At 36.7% G+C, this 25,077-nt stretch overlaps 1 protein-coding gene across 1 annotated transcript in view; it reads left to right on the forward strand.

The window, feature by feature from the left end:
• Positions 1-1,696: 1,696 nt before the first annotated feature.
• Positions 1,697-25,077, forward strand: part of LOC149783756 (uncharacterized) — a 37,783-nt gene continuing 14,402 nt past the window's right edge. The window contains exon 1 of the mRNA XM_089932902.1: positions 1,697-3,411. Coding sequence (XP_089789028.1) covers positions 2,143-3,411 — 1,269 coding nt within the window. The 5' untranslated portion in view covers positions 1,697-2,142. The remainder of the gene's footprint in view (positions 3,412-25,077) is intronic.

Raw genomic sequence — 25,077 nt, forward strand, 5'->3', positions numbered from 1 at the left:
CCCAGAACGCTGGGACACCTTTTTAACACTTGAAGTACATTGTCCCTAGGGTTCCCCCATTCAATACTGATGCCGTCTTTAAATAGTCATCCGTCGGTTAGCGCAAAATTGTTATCGATTCATTTCCTAAACTTCTTGCAGGATTAATATCAAACTTTACATGCACTTTCATTCCATCATGTAGTTTGGGCTAAATAAAAAGATAAACCAGTCTAACTTCCAATATGGTCGCAAAAGTGTTCTTTAGAATCTCATTTTCTCTACCCCTCCTGAATGGATGATCATACTGAGATGGTGTTTTCACTAAAAGACTTCTTATGACATTTACATGGTTCTAAATGAAAATAGGTCCGATCTAATATCCAATATGGTTGACACATTGACCATTCGTAACTTTAGATTATTTCTTAAGGATGAGTATTTAGAACAGGCGTGCACATATTAATAGCATAAATAGTAAAAGTCATACAGGTGATACCAATTTATAGTGTATTGCAAATACAACTTTCTTCATCTTCAAGCATTCTTTTTCATTCTTTTTTCGCAAATCTATTAAAATTCATGCAGACCATATAGTTATTGAACACGGACTGGTTTAAAATTTTATAATTTGTTTCTGCATAAGTGGCAATTATTCGCTTCATTTTTATTTTTTGGGGTCGGTGGTTCTTCCGGGAATTTCCTGTTTTCCTCCTCCACCATTTACACTGGCCGCCATGTATAGCCTAGCTTGTCCTGTAAATTGGCTATAAACCCCATAACAACATCAATTAGCTCAATTATACTGTAGACGTAACATTTATTTGTCTCTTACATGTCATTTTTTATTGAAAAGTTATGCGGAGATAACAAATACTAATAAAACTACAATTAGTTGTTTGAGAAGAAGAAAAAAAAACGACTGAGGGCATATGGTCGGTTTAAGATAAAAAGTTTGAATTAAAACACTACACTATTGAAAGCATAACAATATAACATTTATCGAAATTGAACCCCACAAAGAGAATTCCGGGTAAGTCCTCAAGAAATACAATTACAGCTAATGATATTCATGATATAATTTGATTTCATTTCATCTACAGCTTAATTTTTCTTCAATTATTTTGATGGTTAATACTCTTATTAAAACATGAATGGAACAAAACCCTTCAAGTAATTTCTTGGCTTTAACAAATATCACTTTACTCACATACATCGGGGCCCCGAGTGGCCGAGTGTTCTAAAGCGCTCTCCGTTACGGATCACTGCCATCTCACCTCTGTCTGCGTGGGTTCGAGTCTAAGATTCAGCCAATGTGGATATGTGAGAAAGTTTGCCAGTAGCTTCTCGTGGGTCGGTGGTTCTTCCCGGGGTTTTCCCGGGTTCTTCCTCCACCATTAATACTGGCCGCCATGCATAGCCTATCATGTGCTGAAAAATGTCGTTAAGCCCCACAACAACAACAACAACTCACATACATCACTGTAATAACTATACTTAAAACCATATAGAGCTGAAAATTAGGAAAAGAAAACATTCAAATGTTGGATTATATGAGACATATATTATCTCAGGTTAATTCCAAACTAGCCACAAACTTTTGACAAGACTTGTATAGAGACTAAGAAATAAAATAATCTATACCCGGAAAAATAAAATGAAGTAATAAACTACCACTACACCGGTTGTTGCTGCCCATGTTATGATATGATAAGGACCATGATGATGGTCACGTTCTGCTTCAATGCAAGACACAAAAAGATACCTGGATTATAGAATTTATTATTATTTGTGTAAGGTCGTCAGAAAACCTTCAATTTCATTATGGCAGATCAATAAATGATTGAGGGTTATTTTCTCTGAAATGTCAAGTACGATGTTCTTAAATATGATGCCAGGTCGTACAAAAATAATAAACTCTCAATAATTTTGGTTTCTCAATAATTTGGCAATGATAATATTTTATTTTAATCAGAAGCATGGTCATCATTGTCATCGTCATCATCAACAGCAACGAAAATAATAATAATAACAATAATAATACGAGTGTATTAAGTACGGCCATTGGTTCCCATCGCAGATGTTAGGCCTGCTAGCTTCTGAGAACAGTTCTTTTGGTTCCTAGATCAGGTGTGTACCCCAGAACCCATATTCAATCACTTGATGGAACTTGCTGGAGAAAAACCGTTTAACTGTGAAGTATGTAATAAAAGGTTCAGTGAGAGTGGATCTCTAAATAGGCACATGAGGATGCATACTGGAGAAAAACCATTTAAGTGTGAAGTATGTGATAAAATGTTTACACAGAGTGGACACCTAACAATCCACACGAGAACACATACAGGAGATAAACCATTTAAGTGTGAAGTGTGTCATAAACGGTTTAGTCGCATTGGAACTTTGAATGATCACATGAGGACACATACGGGTGAAAAACCATTTAAGTGTGAAGTATGTAATAGAATGTTTAGGTTGAGAGGAGATCTGAATAAGCACATCAGGATACATACTGGAGAAAAACCATTTAAGTGTGAATTATGTCATAAAAGGTTTAGTCTCAAGAGAATTTTGTATCAGCACATAAGGACACATACTGGTGAAAAACCATATAAGTGTGAAGCATGTATTAAAAGCTTTATTAGCAGTGGAAGTCTATATCAGCACATGAAGGTACACACTGGAGATAAACCATTCAAGTGTGAAGTATGTAATAAAATGTTTAATGATAGTAGAGTTTTGCATATGCACATGATGATACATACTGGAGAAAAACCATTCAAGTGTGAAGTTTGTGATAAATTGTTCATCCAGAATGGAACTCTGAATATGCACATGAGGATTCATACTGGAGAAAAACCGTTTAAGTGTGAAGTGTGTGACAAAAGTTATAGTCAGAGTGGAGTTTTGAATGTGCATATGAGGACGCATACAGGTGAAAAACCATTTAAGTGTAAAATATGTGAGAAAAGGTTTAGTCAGAGTGCAACTCTGAATCTGCACATGAGGATACATACTGGAGACAAACCATTTAAGTGTGAAGAATGTCATAAAAGGTTTAGTCACAGTGGAGGTTTGAATGTGCACATGAGGATACATACTGGAGAAAAACCATATAAATGTGAATTATGTCATAAAGGGTTTAGTCGCATGGGAAGTTTAAATGATCACATGAGGACACATACTGGTGAAAAACCATTTAAGTGCAATGTTTGTGATAAAATGTTTAGGTTGAAAAGAGATCTGAAAAAGCACATGAGGATACATACTGGAGAAAAACCATTTAAGTGTAAAGTATGTGGTACAAGGTTTACTGAGAGTGGAGCTCTGAATGTACACATGAGGATACATACTGGAGAACAACCATTTAAGTGTGAAATGTGTGACAAAAGGTTTAGACACAGTGGAAATATGAATACACACATGAGGACACACTGGAGAAAAAACAATTAAGTGTGAAGTATGTGATGAAATGTTTAGGTTCATCAGACATTTGAATCTGCACATGAGGATACATACTTGAGAAAAACCATTTAATGTTGAAGTATGTTGTAAAATGTTTAGCTTGAGCATAACATGGAATAAGCAAATGAGCACACATACTTGAGGAATGTCATTTAACTGAATTGTGAAAAGTTTTATCAGGTTGGAATCTGAGCTAAAAATGTTCTTCGTATGGGACAAATAGCTCAAATTTGAAATGTGTCATTTTCTTTCAAATTACATATGGATCAGTGATCTAGGATCCTATCTTCATTAAATAACAGCTGGAAGTTTTCCTGTCAAAATATGTCAGCATTTATTGTAACTCATGTAAAAGGACAGACAAATTAACTGATGAATTCTTTATTATTTGGATAATAATTAACATAAAATCTGTTTGAACCCCACAATGAATACAATCAGCAGCAGCAGCAGAATCTGTATGTAGATGAAATGTGTTCATTTATCATGTATACATAATCCATCATGTAACAACTTCAATCATTACATTAGAATTTACAAATATTGTATATTTTAAAAATGTTCATGACATTTGCACTTAGCACAAAACAACAAATGATACATCAATGTGTTATGTTCCATTAAATTGGAAAATGTAACTCATTTAACAAGGACAAACAAACAAAATTTTCTTTTTTTATTTAAAATTCATATAATATTTGGGAGCCAGTAATGTCAGGTTTAGTGCTGGAAGTAGCTATACCACATCTGTTGATAGTATATGGTATTCCGCTTCTTCATTGACCCTTAATTTGCCAACTTTCATGAAAACTTTGGCTGCCAATTTTAATTCTGATGTAATCTGAAAACAAATGTTTGTGTATAGTGCAGGGGTCATGCTACCAGGCAAAGAAGGCGATTGAGTCATCCAAAAAATGAAACCTTTGCCTTTTCTGTTAGGGAAGCAAAAATGACTTTGTCCTGTGATTTTTTTAGATGTACATTGAGTGACCATTGGTTTTGAGATGCTCCCTCACCTTAGCCAGTTATTTCTGGTGTTATTTTGTACCTCAAGGCCAACTGTAGGCATCAAACCATAAAACGGTGTTGATTTCACTTGTGCCAACAAACTCTTGCACATTCACCTGCATGTGTTTTGATAGCTTATTGACCATTATCCCTTCCCAAGTAAGTTATTGCATAGATGTTTGATATATGTTCTGGTTATAGTAACTATCACTGACTGATTTCTGCAATTTATTATTTGATGAGAAAAACATAAATTGGTGTTTTGAAACTTGCAGTTTGTTTTCTAAGAAAAGAATCGGTGACCAGAAGATTTTAACTGCCTCGTGTGCATTATTTTCTTCAGAATTTAGTGTCTTTTGTATTATTTATGATAAATCACTTCATGGTTTAAAATAAAGAATATGAAATAGTATGATATGCACCAGTAATAAAATGAGTTGAACAAACATGACATGTTCCGGATGATAGTGACAAGCTTTTTTTGGGACATTGCAGTCAGAGGTTAGCTTTACTCGTCTGATTGCATTCGACCACCATGCTTTCATAGCATTTTCATTTGGTATCACACAAAACTTTGGAACCTTAGTTTTCCATTAGTACAACCTGGTACACATCAACTTTTGCCCCCTGCCCAGTTGACCCCACTTTATGCCAACTCACTCCAACTCGGGAGTCAGTTTGCCCCCACTTTCAGTCAACATGCCCCATACAAGATATACAGCTTATATATTGCTGCTTCCCCAGTTTTCATTCAATTTGAGGTTGATTTAATCAATAAACTGTAAAACTTACTTTGAAAATCGTACTGCCAGGATAACATGAGGCAAGCAGTACGAACCTGTGACAAGTATATACCACATCAACAGAATAATCCTCCCGATAAATACCAATAATTTTTTTAAAATTTGCACTCAGTCTTCCCTAGCCAAGGTTTCGATAAACCTATCGACACCGTGGCATATCGAGCAGATATTTCTGACCTTCGGGTCTGTGAATTTGAAGCCACCACATCCCGATCAAAATGAAGTTGTTCAAATTTGAACACTGTTCCTATATGATCGAGACAAGGTGAGCACACAACTTGAATGGACTGAGAAATAAGCAATTTTCCAGAGTCGGTCCGTGTTTGTACAAATACCTTTCACTCAGATACACCTATAATGGCTTCCACCTGATACAGCCTAGTGGTTAGAGGCGTCCGCCTCGGATGCGGGAGGTCGTGGGTTCGATCCCTGGCCGAGTCATACCAAAGACTTACAAAAATGGTACTAACAGTTGCCTCGCTTAGCGCTCAGCATTAAGAGGTTAGTGTTAGGACTGGTCGGCCTGGTGTCAGGATAATGTGACTGGGTGGGACATCATGTTACATGTCTGCGGCATGATGCCCCAGTGCTAGACATCACTATAAACTGCCCCAATGTAGACATCATAACGATATGACTGAAAAATTGTTAAAGCTACGTTAAAAAATCTAAGTCATAGTCCACCTGGTACGTAGTTATACTTTTGATGTTAAACTTACAAAGTATTCTTTTTACGTCAACTACTGTTTCGGCGAATGTTCAATGCAATACGCTATTGGTTAGTTGACATTATATACTAAGGGAGGAAACACATTAAATCCAATAGATGTCGCTAGGACAAAGAACCGTTATAGCTGTTTGATCCACCAAGGTGTAGATAGGGTTATCAGAACCTTGGCTAGCGAAGATAAGTTGCACTCAGACTGTAATAAAAATAACTATAACTGACAATTTCTAACAAAAAAGGAGCAAGGCAATAAAGTTCATAATATGTCATATTAATGAAATGTCAGAAAAGAGCTCTTTGATCCACAAATAGTTTAAAACAAGCAGATTTCCTACTATGATAAACGTTTAAGTCATTACATTTCCAAGCTATTACGGGTGATCAAGATCAGTGAGCAAACAGTGGAAAAGAGTTGCATAATTAACTGAACGATTAGTTTCTAAAAGTTTTGAGAACAGATTGCAGCAACATACAACAATGACATTTTTGCTAGCAACAATACTACTCAAATGGATAGAAATAGATAAAAGGCGTTTTGCTTTCGTACAATAGACTAAACTGGTAGATTTTCATAATTTGATTAAATAACGATTACAACCAGTAGTGAGAAAATGGTGAGGCTTGGTACATACATTTGTTTCTTCTTTATTAATGCTTTTAGTATCGTTCAGTCTACATCTCACAATACAAAATTAATTTATTTGTTGTTATTGTTTATGTACATTTCAGAACATCTTTTTTTTATTCTTCGTTTTTTAAGAACTTTTAAATCAATTTTACATCCGACGATTTTTTTTTCTCGGTAGCATATGTGTAAGAATTTCATAGATAATTTGTAATTGAACAATTTCAATATGTTGGTCAGAATTGTCTTGTACAAATTTCCATGTCCCACTAAAGGGCACTGAGTGAGGAATTGCAAATCGTGAATCCGTTACAAATTAATATATTATTCTAAAAGGTACACCACTCTCTCGATAACTCGCGCCCTGATAACTCGCAACTTATAACACGGGGTCAGGCGTGGATCCCACTTTTAAACCAGAAAATACTCAAAAAATTCATCCCGAATGTTTTTAAACCTGAAGAAAATCGCGATCAAAATTGGTAAATGAACGTTGAACTGTCGCTCGTTTTATGGCTGAAAACGCTAAATAGGACCTGGAAATTTTAATCAGTATTTTGAAATTACCAACTTTAAATTAAAAGTCATATAACTGTTTACATTTTCTATCCAGACGAAATTCTTAGTATACCATAATTAAAATTATTCAAGGAAATTTCGATCAAAGAAAATGACACTTAAGCTTAGTGTATGCTGTACATAAATATTTAAATGCAAATTAAATAATTTTAATTAAGTGAAATTTGTGTTTTAATTCTGTCTTTTTGTTCCCCTTAAGTGTAATAATCATAAATGCAACGTGTATTTAAACGTAAAATATGTCAATCTACTTTACCAACAATGTCCGCAAGCTTTTCTCAGAGAACCTAATTAAGTGCCGACCGTGTTTTGATAACTGACTTGTGGAAGTATTTGTCGTATTGTTGCACTTAATTAAAAGCTGGCCTCCTTTTTATTCTCAGGTTAATCGCTTCTTTTGAATCAAATAAAGGAGGTGAAATTTAAAAAAAAGTTTAAATTAAAAGGCCTTCAAATCATACATACTTAAAATCTAGTGGCCACGGTCGTACGTCGGGTGAACTCATGTCAGTTGATCAATCGAACACTGTTACAAATGTTATTGTGTGTGTAAGATAATAAAACTACATTAAACTAACCGACTCATTCATAACTATGATCGCAAGATAGCAAGGAAACCAAGCGAAACAAATATTTCGTAAAATAAAGAGCTTGGTTTCACAGATACGAACCATTGTGGGCAAGTTAGTTTCAGAGAATTCCTGAACTGGCAATTAGAGATATCCTCAAGGATGTTAAGAAGTTTCAGTATTACTAACAATGAAATCGCGACAGCAATATTGTACTAATTGAACAATACAAACATGAAGTTTTGATATAGACGATTGTCTCACAAAATAAATGTCGCTAATTTTTGAAAACAAAAGAATATTGTTTGGCTGTGTATCAACAGTTAGTCTAGTTCCATGCTGCCTTCACTCCCAACATGGCACTCTACGATTAAATACCACTCCAGGAACTAATCAACAAAACAAAAAGCAGTGACGTAATACACAGACGTTTTCGCGTACACGTGATGGTTGTTGAAACCAGTGGAAAGGATCTTTCACTTGTTGGATATTTGGAAAATAAATGTTATTGATACAGGATAGCGATCAACTTCATTAGCAAAAGAGCGTTATTAACAGTCGACGGGATTGTAAAACGAGGATTCAGTCATTAAACAGCCCAGCTGCTTACTCCACACACACACTCACACACGGTTTTCTTCAGGTGTGAGCATTTTGTTTTTCTTTCAATTTTTGGAGGTCCCTCAGTAACTCGCGCCCTCGCTTATAGTACGGCCTATGTCTGTGGACCCGTTGTGCGCGAGTTATCGAGGGAATAGATGTATTATTTATGTAGGGGTGAAGGGGTGAATTGGCTCTGAAGAGAGAGCAGGTTGGCATAAATTGGGGACGAGTTTTTGTCTGGTTTGATGATAATTCATAGTCTACAAAATGCAACAAAAACAACTCTGAAGTGGGGGTGAATTGATGTGAGCAAGTTGACATCAAGTGGGGGCAAGTTGGAGTAAAGTGGGGGTGATGGGTGGCAAGTTTGCAATAGGGCGAGTTGACTTGCACCTGATTGTCACATGGCAATCCTCCCAATATCTGACCTCATGGATTTTCACTCTCATGTTGATGATTATACTTTGTTTACATTTAGGCATTCATTGTATTGATTTAATTGCTTATTTATTACAAGCTGAGCATTATGGTATGGTTGTCTGTGTTTATTTCGGTGACAATTGACAATGAGTAATATTTGATACCGATCCGGAAGTGAAAGTTCTATGAGGGTAAAGTGTAGAATGTAAGGAATACTAAGTTGTATAACTCATTGTATTGCATCATTTCCACACGCACGACACACGTTTAACTCTTTTTTTTTGGTGGGGGGGGGGAACCAGACAGATGCCCCCCCATTTCCAAAATAATATTTAAAAAAGTATTTTATTTTTGTGTGTTTCCCCCTCATATATGTTGTATGTTCTATTTAAACAGAATTTTGTATCAAAAATTTAAATTTAAATTTTTGATGGGGTATTTATTTTTCCCTAGTGTTATAGTGTTATCTATAGGGTCGTTCGTCCGAGCCTGGCTTTATTCACCTTGCTCGAAGTCCCTTCCCTTGAAAATTTTGTGACCTTTGCTAGAGGTCGCCTAAGTCTCAGTGCTTGCTATGTGTATTAGTGCTATATTGTGTGTATGGTATATTTTCTGTGTGTTTGAGACAGCAAGTATAAATCAAGTTTTTTCCCAGTTGTCTTATTTCAATTCTTTGGATTTAGAATCCATTTTAATATATTTTATGTTATTTTCCGTTAATTTATTTTCAATTTAGAATTTTGGCGATCGGAACGGTGCAATATTATTAGGTTATGAAAAAAAATTCTATTGTTTTATTCGAGTGTTAATCTGTGTCGTTCCTCGTAAAAAGTACTAGAATTAGAAATAGATAGGCTGCGCTCGATTCAAGATCCACACTTCTTTATTGTCACTGTATTTCTCCTGAATCGAATTAGGCCTCTTTTTACTATTGTATTAAATTATTTCTTTAAAAAAATCCAAAATTGTTTGTATAACTACAAGATTGTAGATTTGTCAGCCATACAGTACGGGAGCTGCATGGTTTGAGATAAAGAAGGGGTCAGTGGGGTATTTACTATGTAGTATTCTCTGTTTGTATTTGTGTTTTTGTTTTGTCTGTTTATGTTTTATATGGGGTGTTTTTCAAAGACTCTTTCATAGGCCTGTCCACTTCGCGTAGCGCTATGTGACGTAGCCCCATGATGTCATCGCCTTTTACTTTCCCCATATAGATTCCATGTGGATTCCCTGTAATTTCTTATTTTTAGATTTAGTAGATTTTCGAATTATGTATACGAGTTTTAATACAAAACAAAAACAAAATTTTTAAATTTTTAAGACTTGAAATTGGGTCCTGTTGTTTGGTGGAGCTCATGTCTGGGTCGGGGAATGAGTTGGAGGCTTTGGCCTGCGCACTGACAGTATCACACCCTTATTGGGTAGCCAACTAAAGCTCTCCCTCCCATTCCCCTCCCCTTTATGTTCCTTCCTCTCCCAAAAATTTTTTAACAAGTTATTTCATAGTTATCTACCTATCACTGTTATTTGCCCACAGGCCCTCATTGTTCCAACAATGTAATCTGTAATTTTATAAAGTGTATTTTTGTCAAATTTCCCATCTAAAAATAAAATGTTTTCTCTTTTGTAATTGTCCTTTTTGCATATTTCCCCTATTAACTTTAGTCTTTCTTCTTTTATTTTTTCACATTGCGTCACGGTATGGTATTTACTGAAAGCGGCGTTTTTACACAGTGGACATTTTGGCGATACTCTGATCATGTGCCGTCTCACTGCCACCTCTCCTGTCAACCATGCATTGTGCATGTATTTGAAGCAGAGGCTTTGAATTTTATTTTATGTGATCTTAATTTGTTCCAGTGCCCCCAGGATCTTTCCCAATTTACCCCTAAATTTTCTTGTTCTACTTTACTCCAACTTTTTTTTTTTTGCATCTTCTCTTATCCATTGATATGTATATTTTTCATCCTTTTCCCATAAGTCTGTTTTATCACGATATTTAATTAGTAATTTTTTAGTATGCCTGAACTTTCTAGGTATTTCTAATTTTTTTATTAATTTATTATTTTGATATATTTCCCTCCTATTCCTCATCGTAAAACCGTACCAGTGTGTGTATATATATATATATATATATATATATATATATATATATATATATATATATATATATATATATATATATATCCCTTCCCACGGTAGGTTGGGTTCAGATTTTAATCTTTTAAATCTATTTAAAATGTTGGCATATTTAATTAAAATGGGATTAGGTAATGCTAATCCCCCCCCCCCCCACCTTTCTCTCGCTCTATATAACGTTTCTTTATTTATGTAGTTGGTTTTATAGTCCCATATATAATTAATAATATAATTATCTAATTTTTTTTCAAGTGGCATTTTCTATTTCTGTAGATTTTAAAATATAGTTTATGTTAGAGCACATGTATGTTTTGGCCACCTGGGCCCGTTCCATTATACAAAGTGGCGTTAGTGCCCAGATATTCACATTTTCTTCTATTTTCTTTTTCATGTTTTTACAGTTTTCCTGTTCATCTCTTCTCCCAAAGTAGACTCCCAATGCCTTAACTCGGTCCTTGATTAGATGGGGTGGCAGTCCGGAGTGATTGCCCCACCAGTTCCCTATCTGTAATATTTCTGTTTTTTCATGGTTAATTTTAGACCCTGAAGCCTTACCAAATTTTTCAAATTCCTTTTCAAGGTCTTTGAAGGAATTTGGGTCTTTTATAAAGTTAGTAGAATCATCTGCATGTTGTAGCATCTTAATTTCATCCTTTATATTTGGAACTTTAATACCTTAAATTTTACTGTTCAGTCTTATTCTTATACTTAGGATTTCAATTGCTATTACATATAATAGATAGTGGGCATCCTTGCCTCACTGATCTTTGTATGTCGAATTTTCCCGTGTTCGCTCTATTGACCTGTACTCTTGAGGTTATTTTGTTGTACAGGATTTTAGTCCACTTTTGAAAGTTATTTCCAAATCCAAATTTTTCTAAGATTTTTTGCATATAGTTGTGTTCTAATCTGTCAAATGCTTTTTCCTGGTCAAAAAGTACCATATTCCTGTATATAATCTATTCCTGTATATAATCTATAATTGTTTTAATACTTAAAATGTTATTCTGAATGTCCCTTCCCTTGGCTCCACATGTTTGATTTATGTTTATGATTTTATTCATTCCCTTTTTAATTCTTTCTGCTAAAATTTTACTTAATAACTTGTAGTCCGTATTTAGGAGGGAGATGGGCCTCCAATTTTTTAGATCTTCCCTATCCCCCTTCCCTTTGTATATTAATGTTATAATCCCTTCCTCAAGCTTTCTGTCATAGTATCATTTCTCAAATGAATATTGTTGTATAACCATTCTAAAATGGGCGACAACTCGCCACGGAATTTCATATAAAAATCCGCGGTGAGTCCATCTCTACCTGGGGATTTTCCTTTAGTCAAGTTATTTATACTATTTAAAATTTCTTCTCTTGAGATGAAATCATCACACAAGTTCTTGTGTTCTGATGATATCATTTCGCAATCTATTCCTTGTAGGTACTCATCTACTGTGTTATTATTAATATGTTGTGAGGTATACAACTTACTATAAAATTCTTCAATATGTTTTAAAAATTTTTCCATTTTTTGTTTTTCCTTCCTTATTTTTGAATAAGTGATGGCTTTTTTTTAAATAAAGTTTTTAATTTATCCCATTAATTTAAAATATCTACGTTTCCCTTATCTATAAATTTTTTTATTTCTACTTTAATTTCTTCGATAAAATCTTTCTCATCCAAAATCTTATTATTCATTTTCCAGTTCCCTTTACCCCATTTAAGTTTATTTTTCAATTATATTTCTAAATATACTAACTTGTGATACGAGACTTTAAAATTCGTAATGCCTGTTTCGTTATATATGTTTTTTTCATAGTGGGTACAATATAATTTATCTAATCTACTCCCTTTGTATATTTTGTACTCGTATGTGTATTTCCTCCGAAGTAAATTTAATTTCCTATATACGTCTACCATTTTGTGTTTGTTTAGGAAAAAATCCATCTCTAGTTTAAACCTTACGTCATTTGTAGTTAATTCCCCTACTCTATCTATATTTTCTCCCACCCAGTTAAAATCTCCCCCTAAAACTAAATTTTCCATGGTATGTTTTTCCATGTATTTTGATAAGTTTTCTAAAAGTTGTTGTTTGTGATATTTATTGGCCGGCATGTATACATTTAAAAGGTGGACATCTTCTTTTATAATGTGGATCATTCTCCCTTTAAAAAAAATCCCCTTCATTTTCCCTTTTCCAGTTTACTCCCCTTTTATTTTTAATAAATGTTGCTACCCCTCCCCTTACGTCTTTCCCCTTAAAATCATTTAAAATCAGTATACCATTATTTTTGTCCTCACATAACGCCAGTAACTCTGTAGTGAATCCATTATGTGTTTCTTGTATAAATAGAATGTCGCTATTGGTTTCATTACATAATTTAATTAATTTATCCCTATTAATCCCATTTACATTTATAGATGAAACACGGAAGTTTTTTCCTTCAACTTTTCATTTTCCTTCCAGGTTGCCGCATTTCGGATATGCAGTGATTATTATGTAAAATATAGTTATGAATGTATAGTATGTGTGTTAATTAATTTGATAATTTATTTATTTTTATTTGAGGGGGTACTGGATCCCCCCCCTTCCGTATTACTATATGCTGGAGTAATTTCCTCCGTTGTATTCTCTTCTGTCCTGTCTATACTCATTTGATCTGTGGTATTTTCTGTGTACATTTCCGTTTCATTTTCGTGTTCCGTCAGTTTTGAGTCCGTTTCATTTTCTGTTCCTGTCTCAATGTCGTTTTCACTGTATTCTTTATCTCTGTCACTGTCTATTTCGCTCTGGTCTTCACTGTCACTTTCTTGTTCCTGTCTCAATCAGTTCTGCATCAAGTTTAGTACCAACATCGAAGTCATACAAATCAAGCCAACTTGAACTCCGGTATCAACAACCCAGCAGGCCTTGCATACATTTGACGGATTATCCTTTCCACAACTCAGTACTAATCAGGCTGTTCTAATTATTACCGGAATTATCCTACCAAAATGCAGTAACATAAATCAGGCGAGCATCAGTTTCAGGACCAAAACACTAATGGTCAGTACATACATTTCATGGAATGTTCTTTCCACCTCTCACTACCACTCAGTTAGTACAGTGAATGTTGGAGTATAATACAGTCATGGAGTTATACAAATCAGGCCAGCATCAACTTTGTATGTATCTAAACTCAGGAAACAATTGTTTATATAACAACTGCCTTGATGACAGACCGTAAACTGGTCACTTCAGAATTAAATGATCCAGACCAAGATAACATCCCATCCTTTTCGCTATATAATTCTAAAGGCGGAGAAGTGTACCTTGGACAATGTGGCGATGATAAATTAAAAGTGAAAGAATGGGCTTCTGTTGTATATATATGTGTTAGTGGTTATGTCATTCTAAAGAAGAATCCATCATTCTTTCCTTGGCGCTAAAATTTGAAGATGCATAATGGTGACTCACAAATTATTGACCAGCTTCAAAGGAAAGCTTCCGTGAACCAAGACGTCGGTTCAACAGTAGTTCATTACATGGAAGATTATTCATATGTTCCAATTCGACATGGCTGTGATAAAAATGAACACCCAACTGAGTAGAAAAAGAAACACTGCAAAGGTTCTGACCGGTTTCAATGGTGAACTTTAATGAACAAAGACTGTTTAACATTTGTTTATTACTTCAACGACCAGTTATACTATGTTCGAATAATATATGGCAACTACAAAAATGAAAACCCGACATAATACAGTTGCCTTCACTTCCGAGAGCGAAGAAAAGTCTTCTACGTAACATTGGAGCGATGTTTAAAAGCAGATGGCAAACAGCGGTGTACCAGCTGTGTACCAAGGCGCGATCAACCAGGAACTGTCAAAGAAGTTGGAAAAAAGAACATGTACCTTTCCAACAAAAACCAATGGATTTCGCATGACTGAATTTAATGTACCTTACAGCTGACATGTCACATCAGAGGCGTAATTCATGACATCACTATTTACCCTGATACGAATTGTATAATAGCCCATACAGACATTCTGTAAGACTCAAACAATGTTTTAATCATGAAAACCGATGAGCATGTACTGCTGTCTTATGATGCAACGTTTATCATAAGTGACTATTATGTTTGTGTATTCGCTTTAAATGCGTACTTTTCCAATATGGTGTACCGATCTCTGCAGGTTTCCAGGTTTGTGACTGAACGAGCGAAATAATCACATGTTTTGGACAACATAAGTATGATTTGTTCCCAACGTAAAGAAAACCAATCCTGTTGCTGTCACAGACAACAAACAAGCTGTCAAAAACCCCACTATACATCAAGCCAAATTTGTGCACCACTGGAACCATATAAAAAAGAAATTAAACACTTTCTTAAAGACCATTATGCTACAATGAAAGACAACACCGTATATTTGGTTAAGATCCAAGAAGTACTACATACATCTACAATCAGTGATTTCACAGATCTGTACAACAGACTTTATGTTGATGGGAGTGCGCCGTTAATCGATTAGTTTGAAAACAATCAGTACAATACATCATTCAAACATGCATGCTGTTGGGTACTATAAAAAGCTGAAGTTCTGGGCTTAAAATAACATTTGTGAAGATATGAACACAGTAAAAAAGAACCTTAGTAAGTGGGAAGCATATACCCGTAGATAGCTTTATTCTAGCCTGACTATACACCCCCGTTTGTTTGTACCCCCGCCCCCCAACACCGATTTCAATAATGGAAAAATTTAATGTAATAAAACGTGCAAGGAACTTTGTCAATTCATTCACTGTTTTACAGTTTCTAACCTTACTGTGAGTGGAGTGTCCCTAATGCCGTGACCATCTGCACGTTTCACGCTTAACGGAAGTTTTCAATATAATAGACGGACATGCCCGAGAGCCATTTCCAGTTTCTGGACAAGTTCACTTCCAGCAAAGGGGTGTGTACAGATGTACATTCGTATGTCATCTACTTCCGATTTGGACAATGTCGAATCAAGCAAAGGAAAAGAATGACAACAACAAATTTGCCTTGCACGTGGATTTAACAAGCGGTTTAATTTCTATGTTCATGTGTGCAAAGGGATATAATTCCAAACTCTCAACGTAATGGTAATTTACGGAATTATCCGACAGTTACCGAATATGATGAACTACATCATTATGTTGTTTGATGGAAATAAACTAGCCCATAGTGTACGCAATATGGCGCCGTGTTGGTATGGAAAGTCCGTTAAGTATGAAAGGTGCAGAGGATGCCAGTGTTAGTGCCATTCTGGTCACAATCAGGTTAGAAATTATAAATCAATGATTCAATTGACTTAGTTATGTTCACTTTTTATCACATAAACGTTTTTGTTATTGAAATCGGTAGAGGGGTACAAACAACGGGGATGTATAGTCAGACTATCTGCAGAACTATTCCGGTTACAAACTGCAACATGGATTTTGTGGTGTCAGAAATTACAAGCTAAAATTACTTCACTTGTATGCAGCCACTGGCAGAGAGGAAGTATAAATATCACAGATCGTATATGTACCCAAAGACATTTTGGATCAAACTAAAATATTGATGTTTAATAGGGACAACTACGACGACAAAGAAAACAATCCTGACACTGAGACTCCAATAAATGCATCCATGATACAGACATAATCGACACACTATTTGGTATTCTATACAACAGCTCCCGCAGTTGCAACGCTATGCGAGAGAACAAAATTACATTGTTCCTGAAGCTGGGTCGTTCATAGTGGAAGATTCTAGGAGTGACAATTATGCCATTTACTATCTCCAGAAGAAACCTGCTTGTGCCCGCCTCTTAGCACATTTTACCATACCAATATTTCAGTGCTTTAGGTCTATGACTTTTATTGGATGCGGTAGTAAGCCACCACATCAAATAAAACTCAATCTTACATTTGTCGATTACACTGTTAATAACAGGGTGACACTGCATCTCTGTAGGAGATAGAGATTGAAACTTGTGTATATGATTGAGGGTGCATGGTATATGTACAAATCAGGATGTCATGTAATGCTGTAGTATCAGAACGTTTCTTATCGGACGAATTTCCAATGCTTCAATCCAAGCATTTAGAGAGAGAGAGAGAGAGAGAGAGTGTGTGTGTGTGTGTGTGATTTGGGGTTTTAACGTAGCTTTTAACAATTTTTCAGTCATATCGCTACGATGTCTGCAGTGTGATAGTTTAAAGTGATGTCTAGCACTGGGGCATCATGCCGCAGACATGTAGCATGATGTCCCACCCAGTCACATTATCCTGACACCAGGCCGACCAGTCCTAACACTAATGTCTTAATGCTGAGCGCCAAGCAAGGCAGCTGTTAGTACCATTTTTGTAAGTCTTTGGTATGACTCGGCCGGGGATCGAACCCACGACCTCCCGCATCCGAGGCGGACGCTGTAACCACTAGGCCACCGGAGCGGTAAGAGAGAGAGATAGAGATTTGGATTGTTTAACGTTGCATCTTATCCTACTCTGTCACATTATCCTGACACCACGCCGACCAGTCCTAACACTAACCTCTTAATGCTGAACACCAAGCGAGGCAGTTGCTAATACCATTTTTATAAGTCTTTGGTATCACTCGTCCGGGGTTGGAACCCATGACTTCCCGCATCCGAGGGGGACACTCTAACCACTTAGACCACCCGGGCGATAGCATTATTTTGACACAATGAAATATTAGCCACATTTGAAGCTGACCCACCCTACTCCACTCACGTTTTCTTACAGTGTTTCGTTCATAGATATTAACAAAGATACTGGTATCAACTTCATAATTGAAATCTGTTGATAAAATATGTGCTTGTACATATGTTCATTTATTTTAACCCTTTCCATTTTGTCCATGCATTTCGAATCGAAAATAATAGAAAGCATTCAAACTATTAAAACTATTACTAGAAGCCATATTATTAATGAGACACTATTTATATGCACACTAATTACATCAGATTATTGTAAAGCTCACACTTTATAGATTGTAGGACAAAGCCACAGTATGAATATCGTGGCAATCAAATCCCAAGGTACACACAAACGCTTACCAGGTAAATAATCCAGAAATAGCAGAATTAACCAATCTGATTAAAATAAGATCTCCGCTGGCCTAAGTGAAGATCTGACGACGACCGCTTAAGGGTCGTGTCCTAATGACCTTTGAATTAGCAATGGAAATGCAGCTTTCAAAACTCTGAAATTGAATCAAATCGTTGGATACACATTCTTGCTCTTCAGCCACACTACTGAGTCTTCAAATACGAAGCTATAATACTTCATCTGATTGGTTGATACAATCAGCGATTATGGTAATAGCATGACCCCCAAGCGGTCGCTCTCAGATCTTCATGTGTAACAGTGGAGATGTGATTTAAATCATATTGCATAATTAAGTTAGTACAACGTTCTCAAATTCACTAAAAATAGGTTCCATACTTCACTTAGTGTCGCGTGAGCTACTATTATCCATTCAGCATGTAATGACCTAATTAATGAGGTTGTCAGAGTTTACTTGTACACCAGTAACATCTTCCTTTTTCGCGATGGCCTATATGTCCTATTTAGCATATCAGTTGTGGGTGTGTAATTTTAATTATCTGTCCTCTTTATTTACAGTTAAGAATAGTGGTTCAAGTTGGTCTGCACATGTAGTTGGCGCCAAAAAAAAAAAAAATGATTCCACTGTTTTTCCATTTAGCTTACTGCATTGCAATATGGTGGCTTCTGCTTTCTTTGATATTCAACACTCAAACGAATCCAGGATGCAAGTGCTGGATCTTGACAGGAGCTTTTTGTGATCATAGAAGTGATAACTTTGTTTGTGTTGCAGGTTGGGGGTGGCTACGACTATAATAGTTTGCAATATGCTCATACATGTGGTAGTTTCCTTTGAAACAAAGTAATTGCCGTCTTTGAAACAAAGTAATTGCCATTTCTATCCTCACAAGTTTTATTCTTTTGTATTTTTTATTTTGGGATTTTTATAGCTGTTAAATCAAGCAATGAAATACCGACTAATATGCAAACATGGACAGACAAAATCTCAAATAGAAACGCCAACGATCGTTTATTGATTTCAACATAACCGCCAACATTGAGCCAAACGAAAAACAAATGGTACTAAATTGTCTAGTAACAATCACCGCTGATACACACTTTTCTATTGGTTAGTTGAAATTATACACTAAGGAAGCGACATGTTAACTCCAATAGATGTTGTTAGTGCTAAGCATTGAAACGTCGGGTCGACCAAGGTGTAAATCGGTTAACATATTGGAAACTTGGCTAGCCCAATTGAAATGAGCTTTGGCATCAATGATGTAACAGAGGTACGAGATTTAAATTTAGGTTAACTTAGCAAGAACACCAGGAAACGTCCCAACAAGACAAGCGGCAAGAAACATCTACGACCGTGTTACACAAATGACACTTTCGTAATACCAGTACCAGATTCTTCATGAAAACATGTCTCTTGCATATGACCATTGCCACAAATGAATTCAAACAATGACACTGTAAATACACCTCGATCCAATATGACAAGGCAACGCAAAAATCCGATTCCGTGTTCAAGGAATTCAATTATAGCATTAGAGTCCTCTTCAGATCAAATTCTTCCGATAACTTCACCTGAAACACTCTTGTCACCAAGTAAGCAGTTGCATTGCAATTCTACACTTCAGTTCAGTGTTCCAAAAGTTTTGGAAAGTTCTTACCATGGCCGCTTCCAGACGTCGCCAGTTTCTGTACAGAAATATACAGTTGCATAATATCGCTCAAAACACTTTAATAAATAAATCTTCCAAATCGTCCCCTTTACCATGTTTTCGGAACAAGCCTTGACTCAGTTATGAAGCCAAAAAAAACGAATCTGGACTAGTTTCCAAACTTGTACACAAATATGACATTTTACTTGATCAAAACCTTTCCTGCCAAGCAATAAATTTTGCTGAACGCATGTTCCAGTTTCCTGTCAGACGGTTATCAGTACGCACCAACTAATGAGAATATTCGTTACAACTTAAACCTGTACAGTCACCTGGTGTATAGATCGATCATACAGGTAATGACCGCTGGATCACTTCAGTGAGAAAAAAAGACTAAAGCATCATTTATACCTCGGACACTAAAAATACAAGTAAAATGTATTTGTCATATAAATACACTGGGTCTACATTCGTGGCTATTGGACCGAAAGTAGCAATTGTGACCCGATTCCTGCAAGAAAAAAAAAAACAGAACCGGAAATCTACATCGGGAACCACTTCAAGAATACTTTCACGTTATTAACACTTGTAGAAAGAATAAATAGACAAATCCGAACTAATAAATATGTGGGAACCCATCCAAGGGTAATTTTCATATGTTAACAAATGAACAACAAGAACAACACGCTGAATGGAATAATAACCTTCTCATTCGCCAACTGAAAATGAGTTATAAATAAATAAATACAGGAAGTCATTTTATTTTAACCAATGAGAGGACAGTATTCCATTCAGCGGGTTCTCACTTGCATATTAAGAGGACGCGATCAGGGCCATGTCGAACAGTAGCGTGGGAAAATGATTTGGCATTCCTTAAAGGAATAATATTAAGTCAAACTTTCCATAGGGATACACAGTTGAATGCCTGAGCTAAATATCGGTACAAAATTTATTAAGCTCCGCAAAGCGTAGCTTGAAATATCAGCGTTTATTCTTAAATAGGTCGCGGGAGCAAGGAGACAAGTTTCCACCCTTGTACTTATCTTATAGTACATGTGTGACAGGCCAATTGTAACCAACGATACGAGCCCCTGTTCATATAACTATGTATCCCTGCACAAGTTGATTCCAAAATGAATATATGTATGTTATGATCTGGACAGTAAACATCAGGAAATTAAAATAAATTATATCAGACAAAATGGTTATAACGACAGTGTATACGTGAAACTATCGACCTAAGTTTATTAAATGCTGCAAGATTTCCCAAACCATCTTCTCCTGGAACGAAATATTCTTCTTGAAAGAGAATTAGAAATAGAAGAGGTTCATCTCCCATACAGCTATCTGAACAAATGACATCGTAAACAAAATCTGTATTGCTTCATCAAATTCACGTCCTTTTTCAAATCATACGCGTGTGAGATGTCACATTTACAATATCGATATTCATATCTGCGGCAGGATCCAAAACAAGTTCATATAATACTGATAAGATGTGAGATAGGATTGTTACGATTGAAGTTTCTAGAAATGTGTATAAAATGCATTTTTTCGTATAATTTACTTTTTAGTATTATCACTAAATATAAATTATAGTACTTGTATCACATGGTAGAAAAATATTATTGATTCCTCCTGTAAGTCCCACTTCTTCTTAGGTTGTCCGTCGTGTCCGATGATGACGCTAGCTGTGCAGCCCACGGTGACTACATATGTGGCTCCTGAGCCCAAAGCTGGATAAACACGGGGTGTCGCAAGTTGGGCATAAGAAGTCTGCAGAAGTGATGGTCTGGAATGCTGAAATATGCCTTTTTTTCTCTCGGTGCTGTGAGGCATTGGCGGCGGTCATCCTTCACTAGTTCGACAACCTTTGCGATGAGTGTGCACCAGGTAGACCGGTCCATTGACGAGGCTTCCAACTCGCTAGGTTGGATTACAGACCGTTTCATGCGACACTTCAGGTTGTCTTTGTACCTTTACCTGGGATGCCCTCGTTTTCGATTTCCCTGTAAGAGGTCACCACAGAAGCGCTGTCTCGGCATTTTGGTTTCCTGCATCCGAATGACGTTACCATACCATTCGAACTGGGCTTTCAGCAACTATGCCCGGTTTCCTGGAACACTAGCCCAGCTGATGACTCCTAAGATGGACACCCTGTCTTGCCATCGGGTTTGTATGATTGACAATAGTGAGCGCAACTGGAACTGCAGATAAGAAGCATTGTGGTTTGAGCCAGAAAGTTCACCACTTTTAAACAGTAGTTCCATGGCGACTTGATTGGAGATGTCATAGCCAATGTGGAGTACTCAGAACACTTTGGCGTCTCAAGCGGATTGAAGCTTGACAGTATGCACGCACCTGTGCTGTTCAACGTTTTCTTCACCAAAGTCCTACTCAATCATGTCAAGGACATAGACAGTGGAGTCTACATCAAGAAATGCCTCGATGGATCCCTGTTTCTCTTGTTCTTTGAGGAATTCGGGCTGTTTGGTCTGACAATAACCCTGGATAAAATAGAAGTACTCCTTCAGCCAGATCCTTACCCAAACTCGCCACGACCCACCGTCAAGACTGAGAGGAGACAGTAGAAGTACGTGGAGAGCTTTACATACCTGTGAAGCACAATGTCTTTAGATGTGCTTCTGGAAAACGAAATCACACACAGGGTCCGGGAATTAAGCCAAGTCCTCGGAAGACTTCGTGTCAGAGTCCTACAGCAAAAAGAAATTCGCATGCCCACCAATACCAATGTCTACAGAGCTGTCGTTCTCACCTCCCTCTTCTACGGTTATGAAACCTGGAACCTATATGTCAAAGTAGGTAAGCAACATTTGAGTTCAGGAAAATTGCACATATCAGCTGCTGTGATGCTGTGATTCACAACATACTTGGCTGAAAACACTTATAACGTTAGGAAGAGTGTGGGTTCAGAAGTCAGGTGGCGTTATATTCATCACTACTTCTCATCTCCTTTCTTTAAAGTTGTGAAACCGGGACCATATATGCCACCCTAGGTAAGAAAGATTGGAGTTCAGGAGAATGGAATATAACATCAGCTGATATTCATATAATAGGTGGCTGAAAACATATAATAACGTTGGGAAGAACGTGGGTTCTGAAGTCGAGTGGCGTGATATTTATGACTATTCCTCTAATTCACTAAGACAATCGTCAGTAAAAAAAACTGCTTATAGTGCTTGGTTTGTCGGAAAGAAAACAATAAGACTGATCTGATGACTAATTAGGCTACCACATTGGCATCGCTACTCCTCCTGAATGGATGGTCATATTGACAATGACATTCATCCTAAAGAGTGTTTTAATTTATAGTTCGTTCTATATTAAAATGAGGTCGATTTTATATCCAAAATTACTACCTCAACAGCCGCCTTGAAATTAACATTTGCAAGATGGATCACAGAAGATCAAGAGATCCGCAAGCGATAGACAGAATGCTGCTCAGAATTGTACAATCATAAGACCCAAGGAAAATCAGAAGTACTAAATTGCCCTCATGCAGAAGAAATTGATGGCAGCCCTATTCCTCAAGAGGAAGTACAAATTGCAGTTGGGTCATTAAAGAAAAGAAAGTTAGCTGGCGTTGACAACATACCAGCCCAGTCCTAACAACGATCTGACAACAATCTGCAACGAGATATGGCAGGCAGGATAATAGCTCACAGCATGGACTCAATCTTAGGTTATCGTGTTTCCCAAGAAAGGAAACATACAGGTTGCCATAACTACAAAACCATTAGTTAATCTGTCACCCAACCAAAGTCAGGCCGCCGTTAATTCTCGATAGAATAAAGCTTCAAGCAGAGACAATTATTGCTGAAAAGCAGGCTGGCTTCTCAACAGGAAGGAGCATCACAGAATAAATCTTCAGTCTCAGACTCCTTTGCGAGAAATACCTTCAGCATCAGCAAAATCTATACCACGTCTTTATATATTTCTTCAAGGTCTTTGATAGGGTATGTTATGCGGCATTATGGACAGCTATAAAAACTAGAACATCAGCTCAGACCTGGTGGGTTGTTCAGCACCTCTATGACAAGGCCACCAGTCTGTTCTCATCAATTATAGCAGAGGAGATTGGTTCCGAACAACAGATGGGTTCAGACATGGATGAATACTGTCACCTACACTCTTCAACATTTTCCTGGAAAGGATAATGGAAGATGCCTTGGAAAACCAGAAACGTACTGTCAGTATCGGAGGAAGAGCAATCACTAACTTTCGTTTCGCAGATGATATTGATGATTTAGCAGAAGATGAAGAAGAACTGGCATACTTGAATGAGCGCCTCCACACCATACGGTATGGAAATTAGCGCCGGAAACAAAACTGATGACAAGCAACACTAATGTCATCAGTGCAGAAATAAACGTATGTGAACAGAAGCTGGAAACAGTATCAAGCTTCAAGTACTTTGGATCAATTATCACAGCCGAAGGTTCCAAACCAGAACTACGTTGTTTTGCATGATTGCACAGACAACAGCAGCAATAACAAGTTTGTGACCAATATGGAAAGACACCAACATTGCTCTTAGATCCAAAAAAAGCTGAGGCTCTCATTTGTCATATCCATTTTTCTGTATGGTTGTTGGACATGGAACCTCACATCACATCTATAAAACAAGGATTCAAACCTTCGAAATCCGATGCTACCGCAAGATATTGGGCATCGCATACACTGATCATGTAACCAACAAAGAGGTCCACATCAGCATCCATCGAGTCTTCGGACACTATGAAGACCTCTTGACCACTCTAACAAGACGCAAACTGAAGTGGTTTGGTCATGTCTCAAGATGATCTGGACTGCAAAACAATCTTGCAATGCGCAGTGCGGGGGTGAAGAAGAAGAGGCAGACAGAGAAAGAGGTGAGAAGACAACATTACAGAATGGACAGGCATTGGGTTTGGAGATTCTCAAAGGGCAGTACAGAACAGGGAAAGATGGAGAAAATTTGTTGTAAAGTCAATCATGGTGCTCCAATGAGCTCTTGCTTTATTGATGATGATGATGATGATGATGAATGATGATGATGATGATGATGAACTTTAAAGTGGCAATTATTCACTTCATTTGATTTGTGTGAGTGGGTGGTTCTTCCGGGGCTTTTGCTGGTTCTTCCTTCGCCATTTATACTGACCGCCATGTATAGCGTAACTTTTGCTGAAAACTGGCATTAAATGCCATAAAACATCAACTTTCTGGTTATGAAATGTAGAAGTAACATTTATTTTTCTCTTACATGTGTATTGTTTTGATTGAAAATTTATACCAAAGTAATAAATATTAATAAAACTACAATTAGTGGGTTCAGAAAGAGCAGTAAAGAGAATACGGTCAGCTTAAGACACAAATTTGGAATTAAAACTCGTAAGTATTGAAAGCATAACAATCGACGATTTATCGAAACCGAAACCCACATAG

This window comes from Sinohyriopsis cumingii, chromosome 14 (assembly GCF_028554795.1).
Source record: "Sinohyriopsis cumingii isolate HCF-2022 chromosome 14, ASM2855479v2, whole genome shotgun sequence".
Classification (NCBI taxonomy): domain Eukaryota; kingdom Metazoa; phylum Mollusca; class Bivalvia; order Unionida; family Unionidae; genus Sinohyriopsis; species Sinohyriopsis cumingii.